At 35.6% G+C, this 26,885-nt stretch overlaps 1 protein-coding gene across 2 annotated transcripts in view; it reads right to left on the reverse strand.

Annotated features, from left to right (window-relative positions):
* ANTXR2 (ANTXR cell adhesion molecule 2) overlaps positions 1 to 26,885 on the reverse strand; it is a gene marked incomplete at both ends in the record, with an annotated part of 141,577 nt that overhangs the window by 40,935 nt on the left and 73,757 nt on the right. Inside the window, 4 exons of one of the 2 annotated variants that reach the window (XM_079705053.1) lie at positions 720 to 800; positions 1,117 to 1,284; positions 6,883 to 6,975; positions 7,814 to 7,858. In XM_079705053.1, coding sequence (XP_079561179.1) covers positions 720 to 800; positions 1,117 to 1,284; positions 6,883 to 6,975; positions 7,814 to 7,858 — 387 coding nt within the window. Of the gene's footprint in view, positions 1 to 650; positions 801 to 1,116; positions 1,285 to 6,882; positions 6,976 to 7,813; positions 7,859 to 26,885 lie in introns of those variants that run through there. The other variant, XM_079705052.1, reaches the window with a different exon arrangement.

A 26,885-nucleotide genomic window follows, 5' to 3' on the forward strand; every position in this document is an offset into this window, starting at 1 on the left:
CGTTGCGGAGCACAGGCTCCGGACGTGCAGGCTCAGTGGCCATGGCTCAGGGGCCCAGCTGCTCCGCGGCATATGGGATCTTTCCGGACCAGGGCATGAACACGTGTCCCCTGCATCGGCAGGCAGACTCTCCACCACCGCGTCATCAGGGAAGCCCTATGTATGTATTTTTATACATAAGTGTGTGTGTGTATCTCACCATTGCAGATGTCCATAACGCTTTATAACTTTCAAAGCACTTTCACATTTTCAAGAAATTACATTAAATCAACTTTGAAGGCAGGAAAATACTTATTTATACCTAAAGCAACAGAGGATCTGAGGCATGTACCCCAGGCCTCAATGCTAGTGAATGTTAGCAAGACTTACTAATCCCCACTCTGTCCTCCCCGCTGGGTAAAAAACCTGAGAACAGAACGTGATGTCGTCCAAGTCAAAGGCTGAAGCATTGAGTGTGCTTATTAAAGTATGTGTACAGTGGACCTTAATTTTTATGTTACTTGAAAAGGACCTCGTGTTCAACTGTGGCTTGAAGACATATTCTAATAATAGGTAATCATTTATTAAGCACCCTACATAATAGGAATTTGCATGAGACAATAATAATTCCTTCTTCAGCTGTAATGAGGACTTTGGGTTCTTTTTGAATATTATTTCCCTCCCTTCCTTATACACACCTGATCGGTCACTATTTTCCTAACACATCCCCACATACAAACCTCATCTCCTTCCTGAGGTCGCATCAAGGACACCCGGTCATACTGCCTCCGCAACAAAGCCCAGAGTGCATCCAGCCGACCCTAAAGGGAAACATGATCTGTAAATCCCTGGGGAATGTACACGGCCTCCACTTGTTAAATAAGTGAGCTAAAATGAAGAAGGTAAAGCCTTATTTTCTCCTCTCATTTCTTTCATAAATTTAATGAATGAATAAATAATAAAAATGGAGTTTCTTGTTACTGAGAAATATTCACTTGTTATAAGGTAAATTGAATGTCTGTTATTTGATATACCTTGGTCCTCCTGCAGATGGTTGGGGGGGTGGGCAGGGAGACTAAAAGGATTACACTTTCTCTAGGAAGTTGCCATTAAATCCCACAAAGTTTGAACAGTCACCTTAATTGGCGTGTACCACTTTGTCTGAGGAGGCTGGAGTGTGGGTTTGGGTCGAGGTGGTCTGGGCCTAAGGGGCCCCTCTGGTTCGTCAGGAATGGTCACCACAGCATTTTTGGCTTTCTCTAGCCTTGCACCTTCCTCCGTAGATCCTTTATCACCCCAACGAACCTTTAAAACAAAGGGAAATACTGATATCAGACATATAGTGGCCTAGAGGAACAGGCTCTTGTTTAGTTGGTTCTTTGATTCACCACCTCAAGAGTCCAAAGATGAGTAGGTATCCTAGCTCCAAATTCCTATTCTTCTGAGATTTAATAGGTTTCTCACCACTCATGTATTTAATATTAAGATCCTAGAAATAAAGAGCCTTTATAAAAATCTGGCATCTATTAAATTTGATGCAGCCATTTCTCCATTGTTTCAAATAAGGAGTTAATTTGTGTTTTACATATGAAATGCATGACAGTGAATAACTCTATTCTCTAATTAGGTATGTTCTCCTTCTAGCTAAACACATACCTGTATATACTGATGACATTGGGTGAAATAGATGGTAATGATGATGATAATTAGTATTTACTGAATGATAATTATGTGCCAAGCTGCCTTTAATCCATACAAAAATGCAATGAGATAGATACGATGTTTTTGCTTCCAGATGAGGAAACTGAGACACAGAGAGGTTAAGTGATGAGCCCAAAGCCACACAGCTAGTAAGCAGCAGGACAGGGATTTGAACATATGTAGTCTGAAGGGTGCAGTAAGTTTCAAATAGGTTTGAATTTTACAAATATATTTTATACAAAGGAGTTAATTTTTCCTTCCAAACTTTCCATCAAGTTTGACTAAGGCAAAAAGTATGATTTAAACTTTAGCATTTGGAAATAAAATAATTATATATGTTTTTCTCAATTTTGTAAAGCTCAACTTTGTAAAGTAGCTCTCAGTCTTTATTTCCTCTACTCATATGGGTATGGTTATTTGACATATCAATTTTTCATTGAGGAAGACAAATCTGAAAAGACTCTGCTTTGAAGAGAAAAATTCAGGGACACCAGGGAATTCCACAAATTTGGGAGGATTCCTTTCTCTGAAAATCCTAGACATTGAAAACAAGAAGGTCAAATGATGTTTTCTTTATTTTTCAATGAAAATTGGCTAAACTTTAGCCAAATTTTTTATGTGTGGGCACGTGAAGAAGTTGTGGCCCCTGGAGAAAGGCTTTGTCCAACCAGGAACAGTAGAGAAGTCTAAAAACCAAGGACGTTTCCAAAGAAGACATAGATAAGTGAAGCTCTAAAAAGAAACAGGAAGGCCTGTCCAGGGCACACAGTGGCTCACCAGAGTTGAATAATTTCTACAAAGAAAAAATGATTAAATGCTTTTTAAAAGCATTTTAATGACCTGAATTAGTGGGTAGGAATACAGATGATTACTGTTCATAGAAAGATCTAGTCATAGCTTTTTGATAAGGCTTACTTAGATGTTTTTACCTTTTTTTACTACAATTTTAGAGTAGGTTTTCAACTTCAATTGGATTCGGTTGAGTCATTAAAATGTATCTGTATCTTTCAGTGTTATCAGTGGTACTAGAATGTCCTTTATGAGGTCTTTAAAATTGTTTTAAACACCATTAAACCTTTAGAACTAGATAGTTGGCTTCCTTTCCAGAGAAATGACCTTCTCTTTCAAATCACAGTGTCTTCACCTAGATAAACTAAAACTTTAAAAATCTTTAGATATATCTAAATTGGACTAAGAAACTCTAAAACCAGGACACATCTCCTGCAGTTGTAAAGTCTCAATTTTACAATTTCCCTCAATTTTAAGGGAAAAAATAAAAAAACAAATGAAGATACATAGTCAAATAAACATATGAGTATCATAACAGAGAGAAGTAATTCAGAGTAGAAATATAAGTAGGTAAAATTTAGATCCATTCAGAAATGATGGATTTTTAACTTAGATTTTAACTAGCCCAGCCTTCACAGTTGATATCCTAGAGGCAATGGTACTCATAGTCTTCCTCCAAGTATCATTGTACCATTCTCAGATAAAGAACACTTTGAACTAGAGTTCTGACCCAACATTGCATTTCTAAACATATGATACATAGTTGCTGAGGTATAAAGGAAATGCATTAAATAAATCCATTAGTGTTAGTTCATGAAGTAGCTGTTTTATCATTATTATCACCATCACCACAGACAATACAACAATCAATTCTCACTCAATCTCACTCAAACTAGGAAACACTTTATACAGTTTTCCTAAAACTCTTAAAAGCAATTAAATATATATACACACATATGTATAAATTTTAATATTTTAGTTTGACCACATTGAGATAGTCAAAAATGATAAAAGAATACAGAAAGGGCTTCCCTGGTGGTGCAGTGGTTGAGAGTCCGCCTGCCGATGCAGGGGACACGGGTTCGTGCCCTGGTCCAGGAAGATCCCACATGCCGCGGAGCGGCTGGACCCGTGAGCCATGGCCGCTGAGCCTGCGCGTCCGGAGCCTGTGCTCCGCGATGCGAGAGGCCACAACAGTGAGAGGCCCGTGTACCGCAAAAAAAAAAAAAAAAAAAAAAAAGAATAACAAGAATGGACTGCTAAAGGCAGCCTTAACAGAATTAATATATCTGACGTTTTACTATTTTAAAAAAAGTGCAAGCTTGATAGCTGAATTCTTCCAATTGTACTTGGCTTTCATGATAAACAATGAAATTCCATAATTTCCACAGCATATTTGGAGGTTGTATCATAAAGAAGCAATTTCAGAATTGAGAAAAGAAACAAAAACAGTTTCACGCAGAACTGGCAGAAACACACATTTGAAGCCATTAGGTATTATGGCTCAGTTGTGCTAACAGCTGTTATTAACCTCAGCTCAGCTCCAGCTTTCTGCAAACTGCGATTATGATAGTGTTTAAATATTTAGGAGGAAGAAAAAATTTCTAGGTAAAATCCCTATACTGGCTTAAAATAACATTGAGTTATGAAGATTTATTCTTTAATTCAGATGTGCTCATAATTTCTATAATTCCTTTCACTTTCCCCAGTTTAAACTAGGGAATTTTTTTAAGGAAAATACTTTTCAGGATTGAATAGTCACTGTTTTAAAACAAGTTATGTTTTCTATTTTTCCTCTCCAAGTTTAAATTAGTTGATGTTTGAAAAAGTCTAAAGTCACTTAATTCTTAGTTTATTTTTTTCTTTGTTTTTTTTGGCCTCACTGTGTGGCATATGGGATCCTAGTTCCCAGACCAGGGATTGAACCTGTGCCCCTTGTAGTGGAAACATGAAGTCTTAATCACTGTAGCACCAGGGAAGTCCCTCAGTTTATTTTTTATTGTGTATTTTTACATATCGTGTTTCCCCTTTGTGAAGCCCACATTTATTTTCTCATTTTTTTCTTCATTCTCATTCCCATTTCCATTTCATCGATGGAGTACTACATAAAATGTAGCCAAAATTATCCATGGCTAAAATGGACTCTGATTTATTAAAAGTGGGTGAGTCCTCATAAATTTTCTTCAGTGAAAAAGCTAGGGCAATATAATTTCACATTAATTAAGAGTCAATAACTAAAACACAAATAAATAAATTTCAATTAAATTTGAATTAAATTAAATTTTACATTTTAAGTAAAAGAGTCAATAACTCTTAAAACGTGAAATGTGAGTTACTCAAGAATGTTCATGGGCCCTTGGCTTTCTTGACCATATTCCAATAATATGCCTTTTAACTCAGAACCCATTCAGTAGCTCATGCATTAACTTTTCTTTTCTGTAGAAATATATCTTAATCTTTGGAACATGGAATATTGGAGTAACAAAAATCTGCTACAATTCCTCGTGTTTTTAGCAAGAACTAATATATCTGAACCTCATTGTCATGTGGTATTTTATATGTGTGGATTTCAAAATGGAATTAAGTTTATTTTTCTGAATATAAATTAATACATGCTCACTGTCAAATAAGTTGGGAACAAACAGGGAAATATATAACACAAATTGAAAATCACTCCATTCAGAGATAGTTACTAACATGTTGTGCTATTTCCTGTCAAACCCTTTTCCCCCTGCATACATCTTTTTATACACACATTTTGGAACGAGACTAAATAAACTAAAAATAAGCTATGACAGATCATATTTGGATATTCATATGTAATGATTTTATTTACAATTGTATTTTTTATATATGTAGGGACATCTAATACACACTCTCCCCAACCTTTCCAATCCTAGAATGACACAACAAAGGCAAATGAAAGGAAAATGACCTTCCTTCCATGTCAAGTAACAAGAGCTAGCCTCACCATGTTCTCTTCTACTGCTTGATATTCCCAACTACCCACCAGCAAACACAGAAGCAATATTTTCTCCAAAAGACAAATGTAGTAAGTTCTAGCACCTGCCTTTTTCATGGCTTATTGGCAAGGAGGTACCTGTCTCAGAAGATATTTCAGCAATAAAGTGGCAAGCTCTAGGAAAATGTGCATTATTTTAAGATCTAATGTGGTCAAGAAAATGACAATCATTATCAGATGACTTAACCACTTTAGTAATGACAGTCATTTAAGTAAGTCTGGGCTTCTTTTGAAGAGTACTGAAATTTATGCTGAAAATGGGAAATTCTCCTTGGGAATCTGAATTTTATTAAAATGTATAAAAAGAGAAAATTGTGGGACTTCCCTGGTGGTCCAGTGGTTTAGACTCCATGCTTCCACTTCAGGGGGCACAGGTTTGATCCCTGGTCGGGGAACTAAGATCCGGCATGCCACATGGCACAACAAAAAAATTAAATAAAAAAAAAAAGAAAGAAAAGAAAATTGCAACAGTTGTGAGGTTGTTAATTAGCTTATTGATTTTTGCTGACAGTAATGGGACAAAGCAGATATGACAGTAGGAGACGTGCAATGATTGCAAAACACATAAAAACTCTTTCTTATCAAGAAATAAAATTAAAGAATAACTAATAAGAAAGAAATGCCAGGATCTGTGTTTAATAATAATGTCACCATATCAATGAGAAAATTCCTCCAATTTCTCCTTTGGGTGGGATGTTGGCCTATCTATACTGTTGTTAAGGGCTCAGTGCTGACAGTGCTTGCTTATTATAAATTAATCCATCACTTTGAAAAATACTTCTGTGGTGGTAAAAAGACCTCATTTCATCTTCAAGATATAATATTTAAGTTCACTTTTAGTCCATACGTTTTCCAGTCTAAAAATTTAATAACCTATAAATGATATTTAATATTAATTATGATTATTCATAAGTGGTAATTAAAACCTGTAAAAAAAAAAGCCTTAAATGTACTTCCTCTACATTTGTGATAGGGTCTTATCCATGATATTGAATATTTTAATATTTTTCTCCTCAAATAGTACTTAACTATTGGATCTTTTCAAAGACAAGCATTGTTGCAACTTTAAGTAGTTGGCTTCTTCAAAGTTGATGTTCTCCGTAGGAATTTTTTCCAAAATAGTAAAAAAAAAACCCTAATTTTGTTTTGCCCTTTAGAATTCAGACATCTTATCAATGTAGTTCTTTGACTAATGAAGTCAGTTCTTGAATAGTTTTGAAATGGCTAGGATTATTCCATAGAAAAAGAATTGTACAAAAAAGACCTAGTGTTAAGTAAAAATGGATGATATTAGGATACTGAGTTGTGAAAAGTACAGTTTCCATGGCTTGATAGCTCTAAAACTACATATTCCAGATTAGCAGCTTCTAATTTTTTTTTAAGATACCAACCTCCATTCTTTTAATTCCTCCAACACCTCGACCACCATAATAAGAAGCATCCACAGTTGGCCATTTCTTGGTAGGCAGAGGTTCTTCTTCCTCCTATGTGTATACAAGTTTTTAAAACTGAGTTTAATTAATTTCTTAAAATATTGCTTAGTCAGAACCAACTCACATTTAAATATTTTTCCGAATAATGACACTAATATGGACAAAATATAGTAAAAATTACATATAGCACATGTGGATGTACTTATGCTTATGTGCATAAATTTCAAGTGAGATTCTACAGAATATGAGGACTCCTTCCAGTCCACAATTTGAGGAATCTACCTTATTTCATTAGGCTACCAGAAGTTGCTCCTTGACTATGAGCAGCATTTGTTTTTTCCAGATTTATTCATCACTTCATAGTTAAGAAGACAAAACCTTAAAATTAGGACCACATTTCAATGATCATTTAAAGCCTCAATGTATGTGTAAATTTAAACTCTGTGAAATTTGTACTGAAAAGATAGGTAGTTGAGAAGCTTTGAAAATGCACACCATATTTTCTGTTGCTAACACAATTTTGGCTAACAGAGTAATGTAAAAGTAATAATCATTTTGAAGAAAGTAATAATATCTTTAAACTGCCAGCTTGGATCTTCCAACTTTTTGTAAATAAGACAAGTGACAGCAGAACTATTGATATATTGCTATAAAAAGTAAATTAAATCTCTATGTACTATTGATCCTGATGGCTAGTCTATGTTTATCAATGTGTGAAGGTCCCGTTCCTCTAGCACATGAAAGAAATCATGAGAAGACAAAATATAATTGATTTTCATAATTTCAGAAGTCAATAGATAGATATCACAGTTATCTAATAACAATGTAATTGATCAAATTAGGGTTAATATCTAAATACACCCACACCACTTATTAGGCACTCATTTACCTCTTTTGGTGCAGAGGGTGGTGGTGGAGGAGGATCCTTGATAACCTGTACCAAAACAAACAAAACCAAAAAAACAATCAAATGCAGAAACTTCAGTGGCACAGGGAGGAGACAGAAAGGATGTATAAAAATAATTAGATTAGTAAAATACTGTGGTGGCACCAAAGATGTCCCAGATGAACCTAGCCTCCCAAAACATATGCCTCCCTTTTGAACCTGGGCTTGTTTGTAACTAGCTTTGGACTAACTAGCAACTACTAGGTTTTCTTTGACTAACTAGCTAGCTAACTAGTGCATTCATTCATTTTATCTTTATGATATAGATATAGCTTCAGTTTTCAGATAAATAACAAGAGCAAAAATTGTCAAATACCTTGCACTAAGTGGCTCTTCTAATGCAAACATTTTTCACTAGATTACAGTATGTCCCCTCAAATGGAGTAGGAATTTACTAAGTCTTCCTGCTATGATTCACTGACTTTTTCACAAATTGACAATACAAAGTTAGCTTGCCTTGGATGCGATAATAGAGAAATTAACATACTCTCTTTCCCCACCTTTTAACCTAGAAACAAATCAACCTCTTAGCCAAGAGTCCTTTCCTGTGAATCGTTACTCAATATGCTATTTCATGAAATTTGATGTGGTTAATTCTTTATGTGAGAGGAATACAGACTGAGATCAAATTTAAATGAGCTTTACTGGTACTGGGGTATCTGGACTTTCATACCATCATGATAGAAAACTACTGACCAAGGGCCAGTAGTGTCTGATAATTCAAGTACACATCCAAGTCTCAATACTAAGAAGAAAAACTGTTCAAAAATATAACTGCTTCACTTCATCTAAGGTCAAATGTTTCAATTATCTTATTAAATTTTTAAAATGTTAAAACAATAGTAACTCTGAAAATGAATATCATCAAAGAATTATTACTACTGTTCAGGTATATTCCTGTTATCATGAATATGTTTTTTAAAGACTGCATATATTTTAAAGATATATACTGAAACATTTCCAGATTAAATGATATAATTCTGATATTTTCATCAAAATAATTTGGGGTGGGGAAGTAAAGAGGTTATATATGAAATAAATTTAGCTATAAATTGATAATCATTGAAACTAAATAGACATGAGAGATTCATTATTTCACTCTTTCTCTTTGTATATGTTTGAAATTTTTCATAATGAACGTTTTTTTTTTGTTACTGATAATGTTTAGCGAATTGACTCATAATTTTCTTCATATATATTACTTTCATCATCAAATTTTAGTTTAGATCTAAATCTCAGGAAAAAATGCAAACAGTAACTACAATTACATAGATATAACTGGACAGTAATTTAATCTGAATGAATCTTGAACTAACTCATTGTAGCATTCAAATTTTTGAATGCTACAAGAAATGCTGTTATTTCTATTTAACCCTTCTGTTTAATTCAATTTTGTCTTATCAATAAACATAAAATCCCAGTTCTTTTTTACTAATATTGAAGGATAGAAATCTGTGAAGTTTTACATTTAGCCCAGAAACAAATGCCAGGAGCGGATAAAGATTTAAAATAATACTGTGGTAAAATAAAATAAAGGTTATCGAGCTACAGGTGCATTTCCTTTATAAAAAGGAAGCATTCATATTATCAACCTGCATGTCCAAAATCAATCAATGAAAACCAGATCTATCAATATTTCACAGTCAACAGGGTCAAAACCAACCTAATAAGCTTCATTTAAGAGCCAACTCTTCTTCCTATCTTCCTTGTTTCTTTCAAGTAAATCACTCTTTCCTTAAAGTTGCATCCTTAAAATTTTCTCATAATCTATAATTTATTCTCACTTCTAAATGACTTCACCAAAATCATTTACCATGTTCAAAAGATTCTTTGAAATATTATTCTCTTTCTCTCCCTCTCCCTGTTCTATATTTTCCTTTTTTCTCCCCCCCCCACCATGAACTCCCCCAATCCTCTCAAAGCAGATCAGATTACCTTAATATGTACAGGTGCCTATTTGTTCTCCCCTAGCATTGGTCACAATTGATAATTTTATCTAACTCCAAAACACTGTAACTTCTAAGAGGATGGATTTTATGTCTGCTTTGTTCCTCACTGTATTCCCAGTACTTAGTAGAGTGTCTAGCAGAAAGGAAGCACAGAAGGGAAGTTAGGAAGAGAGAAAAAGGAAGAAAGTGGGAAAGAGAAAATAAAGATAGAGGAAGGGTTAAAGGGAGAGGAGGAGGAAGGAAGGAAGATCACGGGAAGAAGGAAGGATTCTATGCATTCCATTCCTACTATCACTACCTAAAATCATGAACTCAAGATCTCTGGACCTTAAAAATATCTAGTACAATGTTTTTCAACTTCTCCAATACACATCCAACCAAAACTTCATTATTCTGAAAACTTCCCACCTAGCTGTAGTCCAACTATGTTTGAATTCCTGCAATAAAGAGAAATTCACAACTTCACAAAGCAATTTATTCCATTGGCAAGGAACTCACATCATTTGAAAATTTTTCCCCCAAAAGAAGCCAAAGCCTCCTTCTCCGTAGTTTCCACCCTTTAGTCCTGATCCTAGAGTGTGGAAACACATGCATACACACAACTATTTTTAATTCCAGAAAAGAGCAGTTCCTATTTTTGAATACTTGGATAATAACCATATATCTATTGAACTTACACATCTGGAAGCTAAACATCACAATCATTTTTTGTGTAACGGTCTGAGTTATTGGGTCATCTTGGTCAGTTTCTTTAGTATATATTCACTTGAACAATATCTCAAAGTGTGGTTTCCAGAACTGATAAATAACATTTTAGGTGTGGCTGATCCATTATAATTAAATGCATGGTTCTCAGGCAAAACAGATGCACCCGAGCAATCCTCACTTTGATTCTATGCATTTTAACTAATAACATATTGATAACATTGATTGATAGTCTATAATTACCATAGCTTTATTTTGGCATCAATGTCTACGTGCTTTATTTGTAGCTAAATTAGACCTCTAGCTTGTTCCTCTATCTCTAACTCATCCTTCATTCTAACCCATGTAGCCAGGTCACTATTTTTCTAATAGAAGCTCAATTGATGGTTTCTCTAGTCAAAATGGATCAAAGGTTCCAGTGGCCACAACTGAACTCGAGGAATTACTGAATTTTGGGAAGAAGCTTACCACTCAGTTTTGCAAACTACCATAAAGTGCTCTCCAGAGTTCTCTCACCAGAAAAAGCCCAAGGTATGTCCTTCATTCCACTAAGTCTGAGTATAATGTACCCGAACTCATTTTCATTTCCTTGTGAGGATTTCAAATTTACTCTACTTATTACGTGTACATCTTGTACTGATATATAAATTTCTGAGGACTTAAATAGTATCCCCAACCTGTTCTATGTTATATCTCCTAAGAATCACTGAACATACCCCTCCATAACACTTCCTTTTTCATGTCATATTTATCATACTGATTATCCTGCATAGCATCAAGTTTTAGCATTAATATGGGTAAACTGAGTTTCAATTTAAAATCCTCATATGACCACTGGTGACAAACTCACAGCAGGATAATGAGAGACATCTTTGCCTTCTTTATCAGCGACTCTTTATCTGCTATCATAAGCCACAACCTGGAAAATGCAAACTCCTTTTTCAGTACATCTACATGAGCCACCACGTGAATTGTCATTGTTCAAATGTCTCAGCACGGTATAATTAGACCCTAACACCCTATGTACAAACATCCCTGCATGTGTACTTCTAACTCCAGGCTGACTGAAGATCCATTTTCTACCCCCCCAAAAATTACCATTTCCATATTAAGTCCCATCCAGCCATTACAGAGTAGTCTACCAACTTTCTATCGCTTTATCTAGAAGCTTTAAAACTTCTAACAATATACGTGCTGCACCGTTGAACAATTCATGCTTCATCAGTTTGGGTTTATATGTTTATTTTGGAATTTTTCAATTACCCCTCAAAACTGTAGATTTCTTAGGGGCAATATCATTTCCCCCTCTTTGAAAATATCACAGCACCTAATAAAGTGCTGTGCAAACAAGAGATACTAAAAATATGATTGAAAGTGAGCTGAAGAAACTAGCTGAGAATGTTTGCAAAGGCTCATAGCCAACCTCTAAATTTATAAGCAAAATACAGAGGAAAAAAAAAGATATAAATGATAACCAATAGAGAAAGATTTCCATGAAATTAAGATATTGCTAGTTCCAAAGAAAATGAAGTATCACATTTCTCTTTCAACCAGTAAAGTCAGAGAGCTAATGAACTCAAAGACAGATGGGAAAATGTAAGACCATGCTAAGTTTCTTCATCTGGGAAATAAAATTGATTCACTGTAGGTCCTTTCCAAAATGAAAATTCTAATAGAATGATAAAACAAAATACATATCACAATATTTCCACCAAGTCTTTTTCTTCTATGCCTTTACATAATTAAGTAGGCCATATGTCTACATACATTTGTATTCACCTTATTCCAGAAAAGAACTTTAGGGTTTGTTTTTCCAATAATGTGTAATTAATCTTATGTATGACTAAATGCATTGTTTATTATAAATTTAAATTGATTTTGAAATCATGGCAAGTATATTTTCTACATTGTTAACAATGAAAACAAAACCCTTAATACTCTACATAAATCAAATTTTGACCTAGTAGATTAAGAGATACCACCACCACCACAACAAATAACAGCACTTTCAGAAACTGAAGCAGAGCAAAGGCTCATCTGTGTGCTGTTAATACTATTAACAATAATGACATTTATTGGTGCTGCCATATGCCACGCACTCTATATTTCTCTCATCTTCATAATAATCCTATGCAGTTACTATGCTTATTTTAAATACAAGGAGAGAGGGGCCTGAATTCAGTAACTTGTCCAAGGATACACAGAGAAAACATTAGAATTAGTATTTAAACGGGTCCATCTTCCTCAAAACTCTGGGTTCAACTTCCTCTGCCACATGACATCCTTTTAAAATAAGGTTTGGATTGTAAAGGGAAAAGGTGCAGGAGAAAAGGCTTAAGATGTGTTGAGGTTTATTACTTGCTGGGATGAATGCATGGATGGATGGTTAGATGGATGGATAGATAGATAGATGGATAGATGGATATAGATAGATATAGATCAATATTTATGGTAACTGTGTGAGATAGATGTTATCATCCCCATTTCATAGGGACATAACATATTCATTCATATGCCCACCATCATTGCCCTAGAAATGTTGGAAGAGGAAATAAGTTTTGTGTGTGTGTGTGATGTTTCAAAATGCTCCCTCTCTCCATTCTACCACACAGCTTCATAAGTAACAAAGGAGAGTGAAAATAATCTGAAGCCATTCAGCCCCAAAGCCAAAAATGGCAAAAGTCTGTGTCCACTGATATTTCTACATTTCAGCAAAATTAGTGCAGGAGAAAAGGAAACCTGACTGTTGGTCCAAATACATTAAAAATAACAGTCATGAGAATCCCATTCTTGTATTAAATAGTGCAAGAACACATTCATCTTTGAAAAGGATGTATTCATAAGCACCATATTTTATGAGAATTTGCAGATTTTAAAAGGCATAATATTGCCTAGTTGCCAGGATTTTTTCCACTTAGCATCCTTCAGCTCGGTATTGAAGATTCTGGAAAACACTTTCACCACTTTGTGAACCATATGCAGACTTTGATTCTTCTCCAGGTTTTTTTTTTTTTTTTTCGTTTGTTATTATCATCATCGGGGAGGATTACATCTCATCTACTTAGTTGTTAGAATGAAGATTTCAGTTTGGAGGAGAGCCGATTTCTTAAATAAAAAAAAAAAAGCTGCTTCAGGCAACAGTCCTTTTGATCTGCTCATTAACACTTTTCAAATGTTCGAGTGATGTGGGCATTCTTTGAGCTAGAAAATGTCAGTACAGGAGCCTGCAGCCAGCTTGATGCAATCGTATGTTCCAATATTCAGAAAAGAGTGAAAAGAACTGTCAACAGTGAACTGCCTTGGATTAAAAAAAAAAAAAAGATACTGTATAACGACTGTAGATCAAGTAGTATTTCAGAACCGATTCTTGCCAGTAACAGAAACAAATGCCCAATTTATCAGCAATGTCATCTAAGCGCCTAAGAGCCCATTATTAGACAAATCATTCTTAGTGTTTACAAAAACTTGTTTAAAATATATGTGGGATTTCCTTTCATTCTTCCCTTTCTTTTTGATAAAATCAGAGAGCAAGTGCAGTGCCTTTCCTCTCATGAATACAAAGTTCTCTGACATAAATATTTGGGAAGCCCCTTTTCTGAATCCCACAATGTTAGGTGCTTTCAACATCCAGACCAAGATATAGTCGAGGTTATCTCACCTCCCTTTCCTTTCCTCTTTGACAGACTCATCAATGTTCAAAGAGTCTGCTTTGAACAAATAAATAGCTACTTGGAAGTCTGGACAATAAATATAATTTTAAAGGCCAAATGAGGACTAGGAAGAACAGTGTGAGTTAAGTAAAGGTGCTGCTGTCAAAGCAAATAAACTAAGACCAGGAAGTGTTTGATACCGTGTTTTGTAAATGATGCTCTGTTGGAAAACATCACCATGTAAGCAATAAGTACTAACATCACACTCTATTTCAAGGAGGCAACCAAACATAAATCATTTTAATTAATGGTGCAAGGAAGGCATATTAAAAATTTAAATTACTTCTGTTTTATTGTGCATTCTAAAAAAAAATCAGGCTGCTCTCAAAGTAACTCAATAAAGGCACAAACAGCCCTCCTCAACAATAAAAAACAAGTGCAATGTAGAAGCATTATTACTATTTAGAAAGAACAGCACAGCTGTTGCTGGCTAAGAAAATGAATCCATAGAGCTCCAGTCAGATATATCCTCATCACAAAAGCTCAACTTACTTATAAGAAAATTGGGCTTTAAAAAGATAACTTTTTAAAATGTTTTTTTTAAATTAAGATTTATGAGATCTTTCTGTAATGTCTTAAATGCACTAAGGAAAAATGAGCTTGCAATTTTCCCTTGCGGATGGAGAACTTTGGCCAAGGACACTAGATCAAAGTGAACATTTATCATTTCCAGCATATTCAGATATTTATTTGCAGCTGGATAACATACTCTAATTTACAACACTCCAGAAAGCTTTTGTTTGCCACGTCATTAGCCTTACATCTGTAATTCTGGAGAATGTCTGGTTACTCCAAATGATGCAACTATAGGACTGTCAGTTCTGCCATCCTGATAGTAAAACAGTTCTGCCATAAACTCAACATACATTCTAAGCTAACAACGATGAAAAGAGCTGTATTTTCTGATATCTCACTCATGATTCAGTACATGATTTTTTTTAACCGTTCCTACCCCCTTTTTTAATTTAAGGGAAAAGGAAGGATGCTGCTGATGTTTGTTATAGAAAAGTGGTTAAAGGATGGATGTGAGGATACTCAATGAGCAGGATACAGACTCATAAACAGATGGTGAGAAATAACTTCACACAAAAATGAAAACTTTCCCCCTTATGGAATAGTTTGCAAACTCAATATACTCTGTAATTCACTAATGGTAGCACCTAAAATTCCAGCTTTACATAAGGGTTTAATTATTATTATTATTATTATTATTATTAATCACCAGATAAAGTTCTCCAAATATCATTGGTTTAGATCCTATTTGTCATGGAAAAACTAGGTACACAGAGGACACAATTCTGCAACATTTTAAATGATATAATCTTTCTCCTTTATCCTTGAAAATACTCATTAAAATGAACTGAAAGATTGAAAATTTTAAAATAGTCTCATATTAAAAGCATCGTTGGTGGCCAGATATTCTATTGCAGGGGGTTTTCTCTAAACGTTTTTATTCTATGTCCCTCTTTGGCAATCTGGTGAACCTATGAACTTCTTCCCAGAATAAATAAGCTAAATTAAAATACACAGGATTAAAAGTAATCCAATTGTATTGAAATATAACTGTAAAAATCTATTTTTAAAAACAAGAAACCAAATCTGTGATACAGAAATACTATGTGCTTCTTTATTAATTCATTAAATTATAAAATATAATAGTAGGTCTAGGAACTATTATAATTTTTGAAGTATAATTGACTTACTATAGTATATTAGTTTCAGGTGTACAGCACAGTGACTCAATATTTTTATACCATACACACTTATAACAATATTATAGACTATTTTATCTGTGCTGTACATTACATCCCCATGACTAATTTATTTTATAACTTGTAGTTTGAACCTCTTAATCCTCTTCTATTTCAGCCATCACCCCTGCTCTCTCCTCTGGCAACCACTAGGTGTGTTCTCTGTATCTGTGTCTGTTTCTGTTTCGCTATATTTGTTCCTTTGTTTTTAGGTTGCACATATAAGTCTGTCATAATCTTGTCTTCGTCTGTCATAATCTTGAAGTAGTGATATGTATCTGAATATGAATGGGATTTAAGACCTGGATATATTTAGGGATCATTATTGAGTCTAACAGAGAGGCTTTCCTAAACCATACTGATCACTGGAGATGTCTCACCCAACCACCCTTCCCCCTCAGAGAGAGGCACTACCAATGGAAATCTGACAGCTACTACTCTGAGAGCCTTCCAGTTATTAGGAACAGAAAAAAACCTGAGAACCACTGCTTAAGATATAAGTAACACTGTCACCTCTGAGTCATTAATTAAATATCTGTGAACTTTTAATCTCTGAATAATGAATGGTTAAATTATTTCATAAGATATTTTTTAAAAATATGAAGTGATTGAATGAAGAATGTGCGACAGATATTGGTGCCTCCGTTCAGGGTTTTGTTTTGTTTTTTTTTTTTTTTCCCAGTATTTCTATCTTGATAAGAGCTCCAGAGCATATGATTCCCAAAGAGGTGATTGCTGACATAATCTCAATGTGCCTGAAAACAGACATTATAGGCTGTTTAATCATGTTTTAGTTGAAAGGTTAAATATTTGGCCTTAGTACTTAAAAGACAATCAAACCAAAGAAATTTGTAAAACACCAAGCTGAAATAAATACATTTCATTTCCCATGAAAAAGTAATATGACTGATAATGATAAAGTACAAAATGGTCCCTAATAATTTAATGCTGCTTAAAAATTGTTAAGCTACAGAAATATAGATCAATGGAACAGGATAGAAAGCCCAGAGATAAACCCATGCACCTATGGTCAACTAATCTATGACAAAGGAGGAAAGTATATACAATGAAGAAAAGACAGTCTCTTTAATAAGTGGTGCTGGGAAAACTGGACAGTCTCATGTCAAAGAATATAATTAGAACACTTCCTAACACCGACACAAAAATAAATTCAAAATGGATTAAAGACCTAAATGTAAGGCCAGACACTATAAAACTCTTAGAGGAAAACATAGGAAGAACACTCTTGGACAAAAATCACAGCAAGATCTTTTTTGACCCACCTCCTAGAGTAATGGAAATAAAAGCAAAAATAAACAAATGGGAACTAATGAAACTTAAAAGCTACTGCACAGCAAAGGAAACAATAAACAAGATGAAAAGACAACCCTCAACCCTTTCTCCTCAGAATGGGAGAAAAAAATGGCAAACGACTCAATTTACAAAGGATTACTCTCCAAAATATAGAAACAGCTCATACAGCTCAATATTAAAAAAAGCAAACAACCCAATCCAAAAATGGGTGGAAGACCTAAATAGACATTTCTCCAAAGAAGACATACAGATGGTCAAGTGGCACATGAAAAGCTGCTCGACATCACTAATTATTAGAGAAATGCAAATCAAAACTACTGTGAGGTATCACCTCACACTGGTCAGTATGGCCATCATCAAAAAATCTACAAAAAAAAAAGAAATGAAAGAGGAGACATCGATACAGATTCCACAGATATTAACATTATAATAAAAGAATACTATAAACAACTTTATGCCTACAAATTTGATAACAGATTAAATGGATCAGTTCTTTGACAGATGCAATGTGCCAAAACTCACACAGGAAAAAGTAGGTGATCTGAATAGGCTGATATTAAAAAAAGAAATCGACCATAACAAATGCTGGAGTGGGTGTGGAGAAAAGGGAATACTCTTGCACTGTTGGTGGGAATGTAAATTGATACAGCCGCTATGGAGAACAGTATGGAGGTTCCTTAGAAAACTAAAAATAGAATTACCATATGACCCAGCAATCCCACTATTGGGCATATACCCAGAGAAAACAATAATTCAAAAAGACACATGCATCCCAATGTTCATTGCAGCACTATTTACAATAGTCAGGTCATGGAAGCAATCTGGATGTCCATCAACAGACGAATGGATGAAGAAGATATGGTACATATATACAATGGAATATTACTCAGGCATAAAAAGGAACAAAAGTGGGTTGTTTGTAAAGACGTGGATGGACTTAGAGACTGTCATACAGAGTGAAGTAAGTCAGAAAGAAAAACAAATATCGTATATTAATGTGTATATGTGAAATCTAGAAAAATGGTACAGATGAACCTGTTTGCAAGGCAGAAATAGAGACACAGACATAGAGAACAAACATATGGACACCAAGGTGGGAAAGGTGGGGTGGGATGAATTGGGAGACTGGGATTAACAGATATATACCAACTAATATGTATAAAATACATAACTAATGAGAACCTGCTTTATAGCACAGGGAACTCCACTTTGCTGTACAGTAGAAACTAATACAACATTGTAAAACAACTATACCCCAATTAAAAAAAAGTTTTTTTAACTAACCACATGCTAATACCAACACTGCAGAAATATATTCTCTAACATAATCAGATAAATATCTTGCAACTCTACCGTAACACCTTCTGGTACACTCAAGAGCTTTGTTTTCACAAGGTTATAGTCTCCTTTTCCCCTTCTTTTCACATCACCTCCTCATTTTTCTCTAGCTCACTTAGTTTCCTTGTTATACTCCAACTCTCTACATTTTGTTAGAGATACTTGCTCAGGCCATATTTCTTTTTTTCATACAAATTTTAAAGGTTACACTCCATTTAAAGTTATTACAAAATAATGGCTCTAATCCTTGTGTTGTATAATACATCCTTGTAGCCTATCTTACACCCAGTAGTTTGTACCTCCCTCTCCCCAGTCCCTATATTGCTCCTCTCCCCTCCCCACTGCCATATCTAAGGTGCACTATCTGTAACTGGCTTTGCATTTCAATTGCTGATGGAACTCAGATGGATAAGACTTAATCCCCACCAGGACCAGACCATAGCAACACATACAGGAAGCAAAGCTTCTTTCAGGGGATTACAGTGATCAAATCTTTCCAGTGGCTTCTCCTCATCCCTAGCGTGAGTTCAAACTTCCTCAAAGACATAGGAGGCCCTCCTTAATGGGGTTCATGGATCCTAAACCATCTTTCATTGCTCCCTTTCCCTGGCTCACTTGGCCTCAGCCTAGAACTTCCCAAAGCATGCCCAAATAACTTGTAATTCCACACACACTTCATGGGGAAAGTCCCTCATCTACTGCCAACATCTTATTCATTATTTAAAACTCAGTTTGTAGTCAGTAGCTCCATCCGTTTTCCCTGAAACAATCCCTCAACTCTGGCAAATCCCTCCTCCTTCGTGTTCTTTACACAGGTTGCTATTGGGGTGCCTGTAACCCTCCATTCACACTTTGCCCATTCTTCTGTGTTTCATATTAAAATGTGAGTTTCCATACCATAAGATAGTCATTTCTGGACCTGAGTTCTAAGCCAGTACTGGCACATACTAGATTGCTAAGGGCTGAAAGCAGAATTTACCTCTACCTTCTCCCTGCTTTTTTCTTTTTTTAATTTTATTTTAATTATATTTTTATACAGCAGGTTCTTATTAGTTATGTATTTTATACATATTAGTGTATATATGTCACTCTCAATCTCCCAATTCATCACACCACCACCACCGTGCCTCTCCCCACCTTTCCACCCTTGGGGTACATACGTTTGTTCTCTTCATCTGTGTCTCTATTTCTGCCTTGCAAACTGGTTCACCTGTACCATTTTTCTAGATTCCACACATATGCATTAATAAACAATATTTGTTTTCCTCTTTCTGGCTTACTTCACTCTGTATGACAGTCTCTACAAATGACACAATTTTGTTCCTTTTTATGGCAGAGTAATATTCCATTGTATATATGTACCACATTTCTTCCTATTCATTTGTCTGTCGATGGGCATTTAGGCTGCTTCCATGACCTGGCTATTGTAAATAGTGTTACAATGAACATTGGGGTGCATGTGTCTTTTTGAATTATGGTTTTCTCTGGGTATATGGCCAGTAGGGGGATTGCTGGGTCATACAGTAATTATAATTTTAGTTTTTTAAGGAACCTCCATACTATTCTCCATAATGGTGTATAAATTTACATTCCCACCAACAGTGCAAGAGGGTTTCCTTTTCTCCACACCCTCTCCAGCATTTGTTGTTTGTAGACTTTCTGATGATGACAATTCTAACTGGTGTGAGGTGATACCTCACTGTAGTTTTGATTTTCACTTCTCTAATAATTAGTGATGTTCAGCAGCTTTTCATGTGCCTCTCGGCCATCTGTATGTCTTCTTTGGAGAAATGTCTATTTAGGTCATCTACCCATTTTTTAATTGGGTGTTTGTTTTTTTAAGATTGCTTGTATATTTTGGAGATTAATCCTTTGTAAATTAAGTCATTTGAAAATATTTCTTCCCCTTCTGAGGGTTGTCTTTTTGTCTTGGTCATAGTTTCCTTTGCTGTGCCAAAGATTTTAAGTTTCATTAGGCCCCATTTGTTTATTTTTGCTTCTATTTCCATTACTCTAGGAGGTGGGTCAAAAAAGATCTTGCTGTGATTTATGTCAAAGAGTGTTCTTCCATTACTCTAGGAGGTGGGTCAAAAAAGATCTTGCTGTGATTTATGTCAAAGTGTGTTCTTCCTGTGTTTTCCTCTAAGAGTTTTATAGTGTCTGGTCTTACATTTAGGTCTTTAATCCATTTTGAGTTTATTTTTGTGTACAGTGATAAGGAGTGTTCTAAATTCATTATTTTACATGAGGTTTTCCAGTTTTCCCAGCACCACTTATTGAAGAGACTGTCTTTTCTCCAATGTATATCCTTGCCTCCTATGTCATAGATTAGTTGACCAGAGGTGCATGGGTTTATCTCTGGGCTTTCTATCCTGTTCCATTGATCTATATTTCTGTTTTTGTGCCAGTACCATACTGTCTTGATTACTGTAGCTTTGTAATATATTCTGAAGTCAGAGTGTCAGATTCCTCCAGCTCCATGTTTTCCCCTCAAGACTGCTTGGCTATTCGGGGTCTTTTGTGTCTCCATAAAAATTTTAAGATTTTTTTGTTCTAGTTCTGTAAAAAAAAATGCTATTGGTAATTTGATAGGGATTGCACTGAATCTGTAGATTGCTTTGGGTGGTATCATCATTTTCACAATATTGATTCTTCCAGTCCAAGAACATGGTATACTCTCTATCTATTGGTATCATCTGTAATTTCTTTCATCAGTGTCTTATAGTTTTCTGCATACAGGTCTTTTGTCTCCCTAGGTAGATTTATTCCTAGGTATTTTATTCTTTTTGGTGCAATGGTGACTGGGATTGTTTCCTTAATTTCTCTTTCTGATCTTTCATTGTTAATGTATAGGAATGCAAGAGATTTCTGTGCATTAATTTTGTCTCCTGCAACTTTACCAAATTCATTGATTAGCTCTAGTAGCTTTCTGGTGGCATCTTTAGGATTATCTATGTATAGTATCATGTCAACTGCAAACAGTGACAGTTTTACTTCTTTCCCAATTTATATTCCTTTTATTTCTTTTTCTTCTCTGATTGCCATCACCAGGACTTCCAAAACTATGTTGAATAATAGTGGCGAGAGTGGACATCCTTATCTTGGTCCTTATCTTAGGGGAAATACTTTCCGTGATCTTAGAGGAAATGCTCTCAAACCATTGAGAATGAAGTTTGCTGTGGATTTGTCATATATGGCCTTTATTATGTTGAGCTAAGTTCCCTCTATGCCCACATTCTGGAGAGTTGTTGTCATAAATGGGTGTTGAATTTTGTCAAAAGCTTTTTTTGCATCTACTGAGATGATCATATGTTTTTCATTCTTCAATTTGTTAATATGGTATATCACATTGATTGATTTGCAGATATTGAAGAATCCTTGCATCCCTAGGATAAATTCCACTTGATCATGGTGTATGACCCTTTTAATGTGCTATTGGATTCTGTTTGCTAGTAGTTTGTTGAGGATTTTTGCATCTATATTCATCAGTGATATTGGTCTGTAATTTTCTTTTTTTGTAGTATCTTTGTCTGGTTTTGGTATCAGGGTGATGGTGGCCTCATAGAATGAGTTTGGGAGTGTTCCTTCCTCTGCAATTTTTTGGAAGTGTTTGAGAATTATGGGTATTATCTCTTCTCTAAATGTTTGATAGAATTCACCTGTGAAGCCATCTGGTCCTGGACTTTTGTTTGTTGGAAGATTTTTAATCACAGTTTCAATTTCATAACTTGTGATTGGTCTGTTCATATTTTCTATTTCTTCCTGGTTCAGTCTTGGAAGGTTATACCTTTCTAAGAATTTGTCCATTTCTTCCAGCTTGTCCATTTTATTGGCATAGAGTTCCTTGTAGTAGTCTGTTAGGATGATTTGTATCTCTGCAGTGTCTGTTGTAACTTCTCCTTCTTCATTTCTAATTTTATTGATTTGAGTCCTCTCCCTCTTTTTCTTGATGAGTCTGGCTAAAGGTTTATCAATTTTGTTTATCTTCTCAAAGAACCAGCTTTTAGTTTTATCGATCTTTTCTACTGTTTTCTTTGTTTCTATTTCATTTATTTCTGCTCTCTAATCTTTATGATTTCTTTCCTTCTACTAACGTTGAGTTTCATTTGTTCTTCCTCTAGTTCCTTTCGGTGTAAGGTTATATTTTTTTTGAGATGTTTCTTGTTTCTTGAGGCAGGATTGTATTGCTATAAACTTCCCTCATAGAACTGCTTTTGCTGCATCCCATAGGTTTTGGATCATCATGTTTTTGTTGTCATTTTTTTCTAGGGATTTTTTTATTTCCTCTTTGATTTCTTCAGTAACCTCTTGGTTATTTAGTAACGTATTGTTTAGCCTCCGTGTTTTTGTGTTTTTTACCTTGTGTTCCCTGTAATTGATTTCTAATCTCATAGCATTGTGGTTGGAAAGGACGCTTGATATGATTTTAATTTTCTTAAATTTACCGAGGCTTGATTTGTGACTCAAGATTTGATCTATCCTGGAGAATGTTCCATGAGCACTTGAGAAGAAAGTGTAATTTGCTGTTTTCAGATGGAATGTCCTATAAATATCAATTAAATCTATCTATTCTATTGTGTCATTTAAAGCTTGTGTTTTAGTATTAATTTTCAGTCTGGATGATCTGTCCATCAGTGTAAGTGAAGTGATAAAGTCCCCCACAATTACTGTGTAACTGTTGATTTCCTCTTTTATAGCTGTTAGCATTTGCCTTATGTATTGAGGTGCTCCTATGTTGGGTGCATATAGATTTATAATTGTTATATCTTCTTCTTGGATTGATCCATTGATCATTATGTATTATCCTTCCTTGTCTCTTGGAACTTTCTTTATTTTAAAGTCTATTTTGTCTGATATAAGAATTGCTACTCCAGCTTTCTTTTGATTTCCATTTGCATGGAATATCTTTTTCCATCCCCTCACCTTCAGTCTGTATGTGTCCCTAGATCTGACATTGGTCTCTTGTAGACAGCATATATATGGGTCTTGTTTTTGTACCCATTCAGTGAGCCTGTGTCTTTTGGTTGGTGCATTTAATCCATTCACATTTAAGGAAATCATTGATATGTATGTTCCTATTAACATTTTCTTAATTGTTTTGGGTTTGTTTTTGTAGGTCCTTTTCTTCTCTTGTGTTTCCCATTTAGAGATGTTCCTTTAGCATTTGTTGTAGAGCTTGTTTGGTGGTGCTGAATTCTCTTAGCTTTTGCTTGTCTGTAAAGTTTTTGATTTCCCCTTTGAATCTGAATGAGATCCTTGTTGGGTAGAGTAATCTTGGTCATAGGTTCTTCCCTTTCATCACTTTAAATATATCATGCCACTCCCTTCTGGCTTGTAGAGTTACTGCTAAGAAATCAGCTGTTAACCTTATGGGAGTTCCCTTGTATGTTATTTGTTGTTTTTCCCTTGTTGCTTTTAATAATTCTTCTTTGTCTTTAATTTTTGTCAGTTTGATTACTATGTGTCTCAGCATGTTTCTCCTTGGGTTTATCCTGCCTGGGACTCTCTGTACCTCCTGGACTTGGGTGGCTATTTCCTTTCCCATGTTAGGGAAGTTTTCGACTATAATCTGTTCAAATATTTTCTCAGGTGCTTTCTTTCTCTCTTTTCCTTCTGGGATCCCTGTAATGTGAATGTTGGTGTGTTTAGTGTTGTCCCAGAGGTCTCCTAGGCTTTCTTCATTTCTTTTCATTATTTTTTCTTCATTCTGTTCTGCAGCAGTGAATTCCACCCTTATGTCTTGCAGGTCACTTATCCGTTTTTCTGCCTCAGTTATTCTGCTATTGATTCCTTCTAGTGTATTTTTCATTTCAGTTATTGTATTATTCATCTCTGTTTGTTTGTTCTTTAATTCTTCCAGGTCTTTGTTAAACATTTCTTGCATTTTCTCCATCTTTGCCTCCATTATTTTTCCGAGGTCCCAGATCATCTTCACTATCATTATTCTGAACTCTTTTTCTGGAAGGTTGTCTATCTCCACTTCATTTAATTGTTTTTCTGGGGCTTTTTCTTGTTCCTTCATCTGGTACATAGTCCTCTGCCTTTTCATCTTGTCTATCTTTCTGTGAATGTGGTTTTCATTCCACAGGCTGCAGGATTATAGTACTTCTTGCTTCTGCTGTCTGCCCTCTGGTGGATGAGGCTATCCAAGAGACTTGTGCAAGCTTCCTGATGGGAAGGACTGGTGGTGGGTAGATCTGGGTGTTGTTCTGGTGTGCAGAGCTCAGTAAAACTTTAATCCGCTTGTCTGCTGATATGTGGGGCTGAGTTCCCTCCCTGTTGGTTGTTTGCCCTTAGGTGAGCCAGCACTGGAGCCTACAGGCCCTTTGGTGGGGCTAATGGTGGACTCTGGGAGGGCTCACACAAAGAATTATTTCTCAGAACTTCTGTTGCCAATGTCCTTGTACCCGCTGTGAGAGACAGCCACCCCCAACTCTGCAGGAGACCCTTCAATACTAATAGGTAGGTCTGGTTCAGTCTCCTATGGGGTCACTGCTCCTCCCTCTGTGTGCTGATGCACACACTACTTTGTGTGTGTCCTCCAAGAGTGGAGTCTCTGTTTCCCCCAGTCCTGTCAAAGTCCTGCAATCAAATCTCGCTAGCCTTCAAAATCTGATTCTCTAAGAATTCCTCCTCCCATTGCCGGACCCCCAGGTTGGGAAGCCTGATATGGGGCTCAGAACCTTCACTCCAGTGGGTGGACTTCTGTGGTATAAGTGTTCTCCAGTTTGTCAGTCACCCACCCAACGGTTATAGGATTTGATTTTATTGTGATTGTGCCTCTCCTACTGTCTCATTGTGGCTTCTCCTTTGTCTTTGGATGTGGGGTATCTTTTTTGGTGAGTTCCAGTATCTTCCCGTTAATGACTGTTCAGCAGTTAGTTGTGATCCCGGTGGTCTCGCAAGAGGGAGTGAGTGCATGTCCTTCTACTCCACTATCTTCAACAAATCTCTCTCTCTCCCTGCTTTTAAACCTACGTTAAGAAGCATATGCTCTGATTCATTTATTCCTAGGTCTAAATACAAGCTCATACTCAGGGCTAGCTGCTCTACAGTCTGTATTTCTAAATGTAAAATAAAGATATTTCTGTGTATTAAGTAAGTTGCAGAAATTAGTAAGCATTCATGATGCTTCTGAGAATAGGAAGCCCTCCTGACATCGTAAAAACATGCCTTAATGGTGTCCCTCTGTGCCTTGCATAAAGAAATATACTGCATGATTCCCAATCTGCAGAGACCCAGGGATGGAACGGATCTATTCTCACCACCTGATGATTGAATCCTCTCTATAATACCCCATTTGATGTTGGAGACTTCATTTGAGTACATCTAGCAACCTCCCAAAGAAGCCCATTTCAGTCTTCACAAGTGTCCTTTTAAAATATCACTTTGACACTTTTGAGCTCTCTGGTCAATATTATATGAAATTGCAAAGTAACTAAATAAGGAAATCCACCATTGTGAAGTTTAAATTAAAAAAACAAGGAGCACACATCACATTAAGGTGCCTTTTTGCTTTTTAATTTGAGACTCAAGAATGCTAGCTAGCCTAAAATCACCATATCTAAGATAATCAAGATTACTACAGGAAACCGTTTGAGCATAAATTGCTATAGCAGGAAACTGATTAGTTCAGCAAAGAGACAGGATGCTTCTTATCTCTACTGTTGTCTAAGTTAATACTGTGCCTCCTCCATGGGCCAACTGCTCTGAGATAAAGGATTGTAAAGTTGTCTCATGAAAGCAGACTGAAGTACAATGAATAATAAATGCAGGAGTAATACAAAGCACTGCCTGAAGTTGCAAGGAAGCAGAAATCAGTCACCAGCAGGGAGGGAGAAAAAAGCAGTCTAGTAATATTATGTAAAACACTACTCTGATCTACAGAATAAAGTTCTATATAATGTGCTGATAAGGAAAGGAATATTATCAAAATAGGTGGTAGCATACTTTGAAGGAGTGCTTCTTCAGAATAACATTTTCTATGAAGCCTGAACAATCCAAGTTGTATTTCTTGAAATGTGCTGTTTTTTACTCAACGTTCCACCCTGTGGCAGGAAAAATAATGGCTCTATAAAGATGTCCCCATCCTAATTCCCTGGAATTGTGAATAAATTGCCTTCCAGGGCCAAAGAGACTTTGCAGATGTGATTAACGTTAAGGACCTTGAGATAGGAGATCATCCTGGATGATCCAGGTGGGTCAAACCTAATCACATGGTTCCTTAACACTGGGGGTCCTTTCCTAG

The sequence above is a fragment of the Hyperoodon ampullatus genome (genome assembly GCF_949752795.1).
Source record: "Hyperoodon ampullatus genome assembly, chromosome: 1".
Classification (NCBI taxonomy): domain Eukaryota; kingdom Metazoa; phylum Chordata; class Mammalia; order Artiodactyla; family Ziphiidae; genus Hyperoodon; species Hyperoodon ampullatus.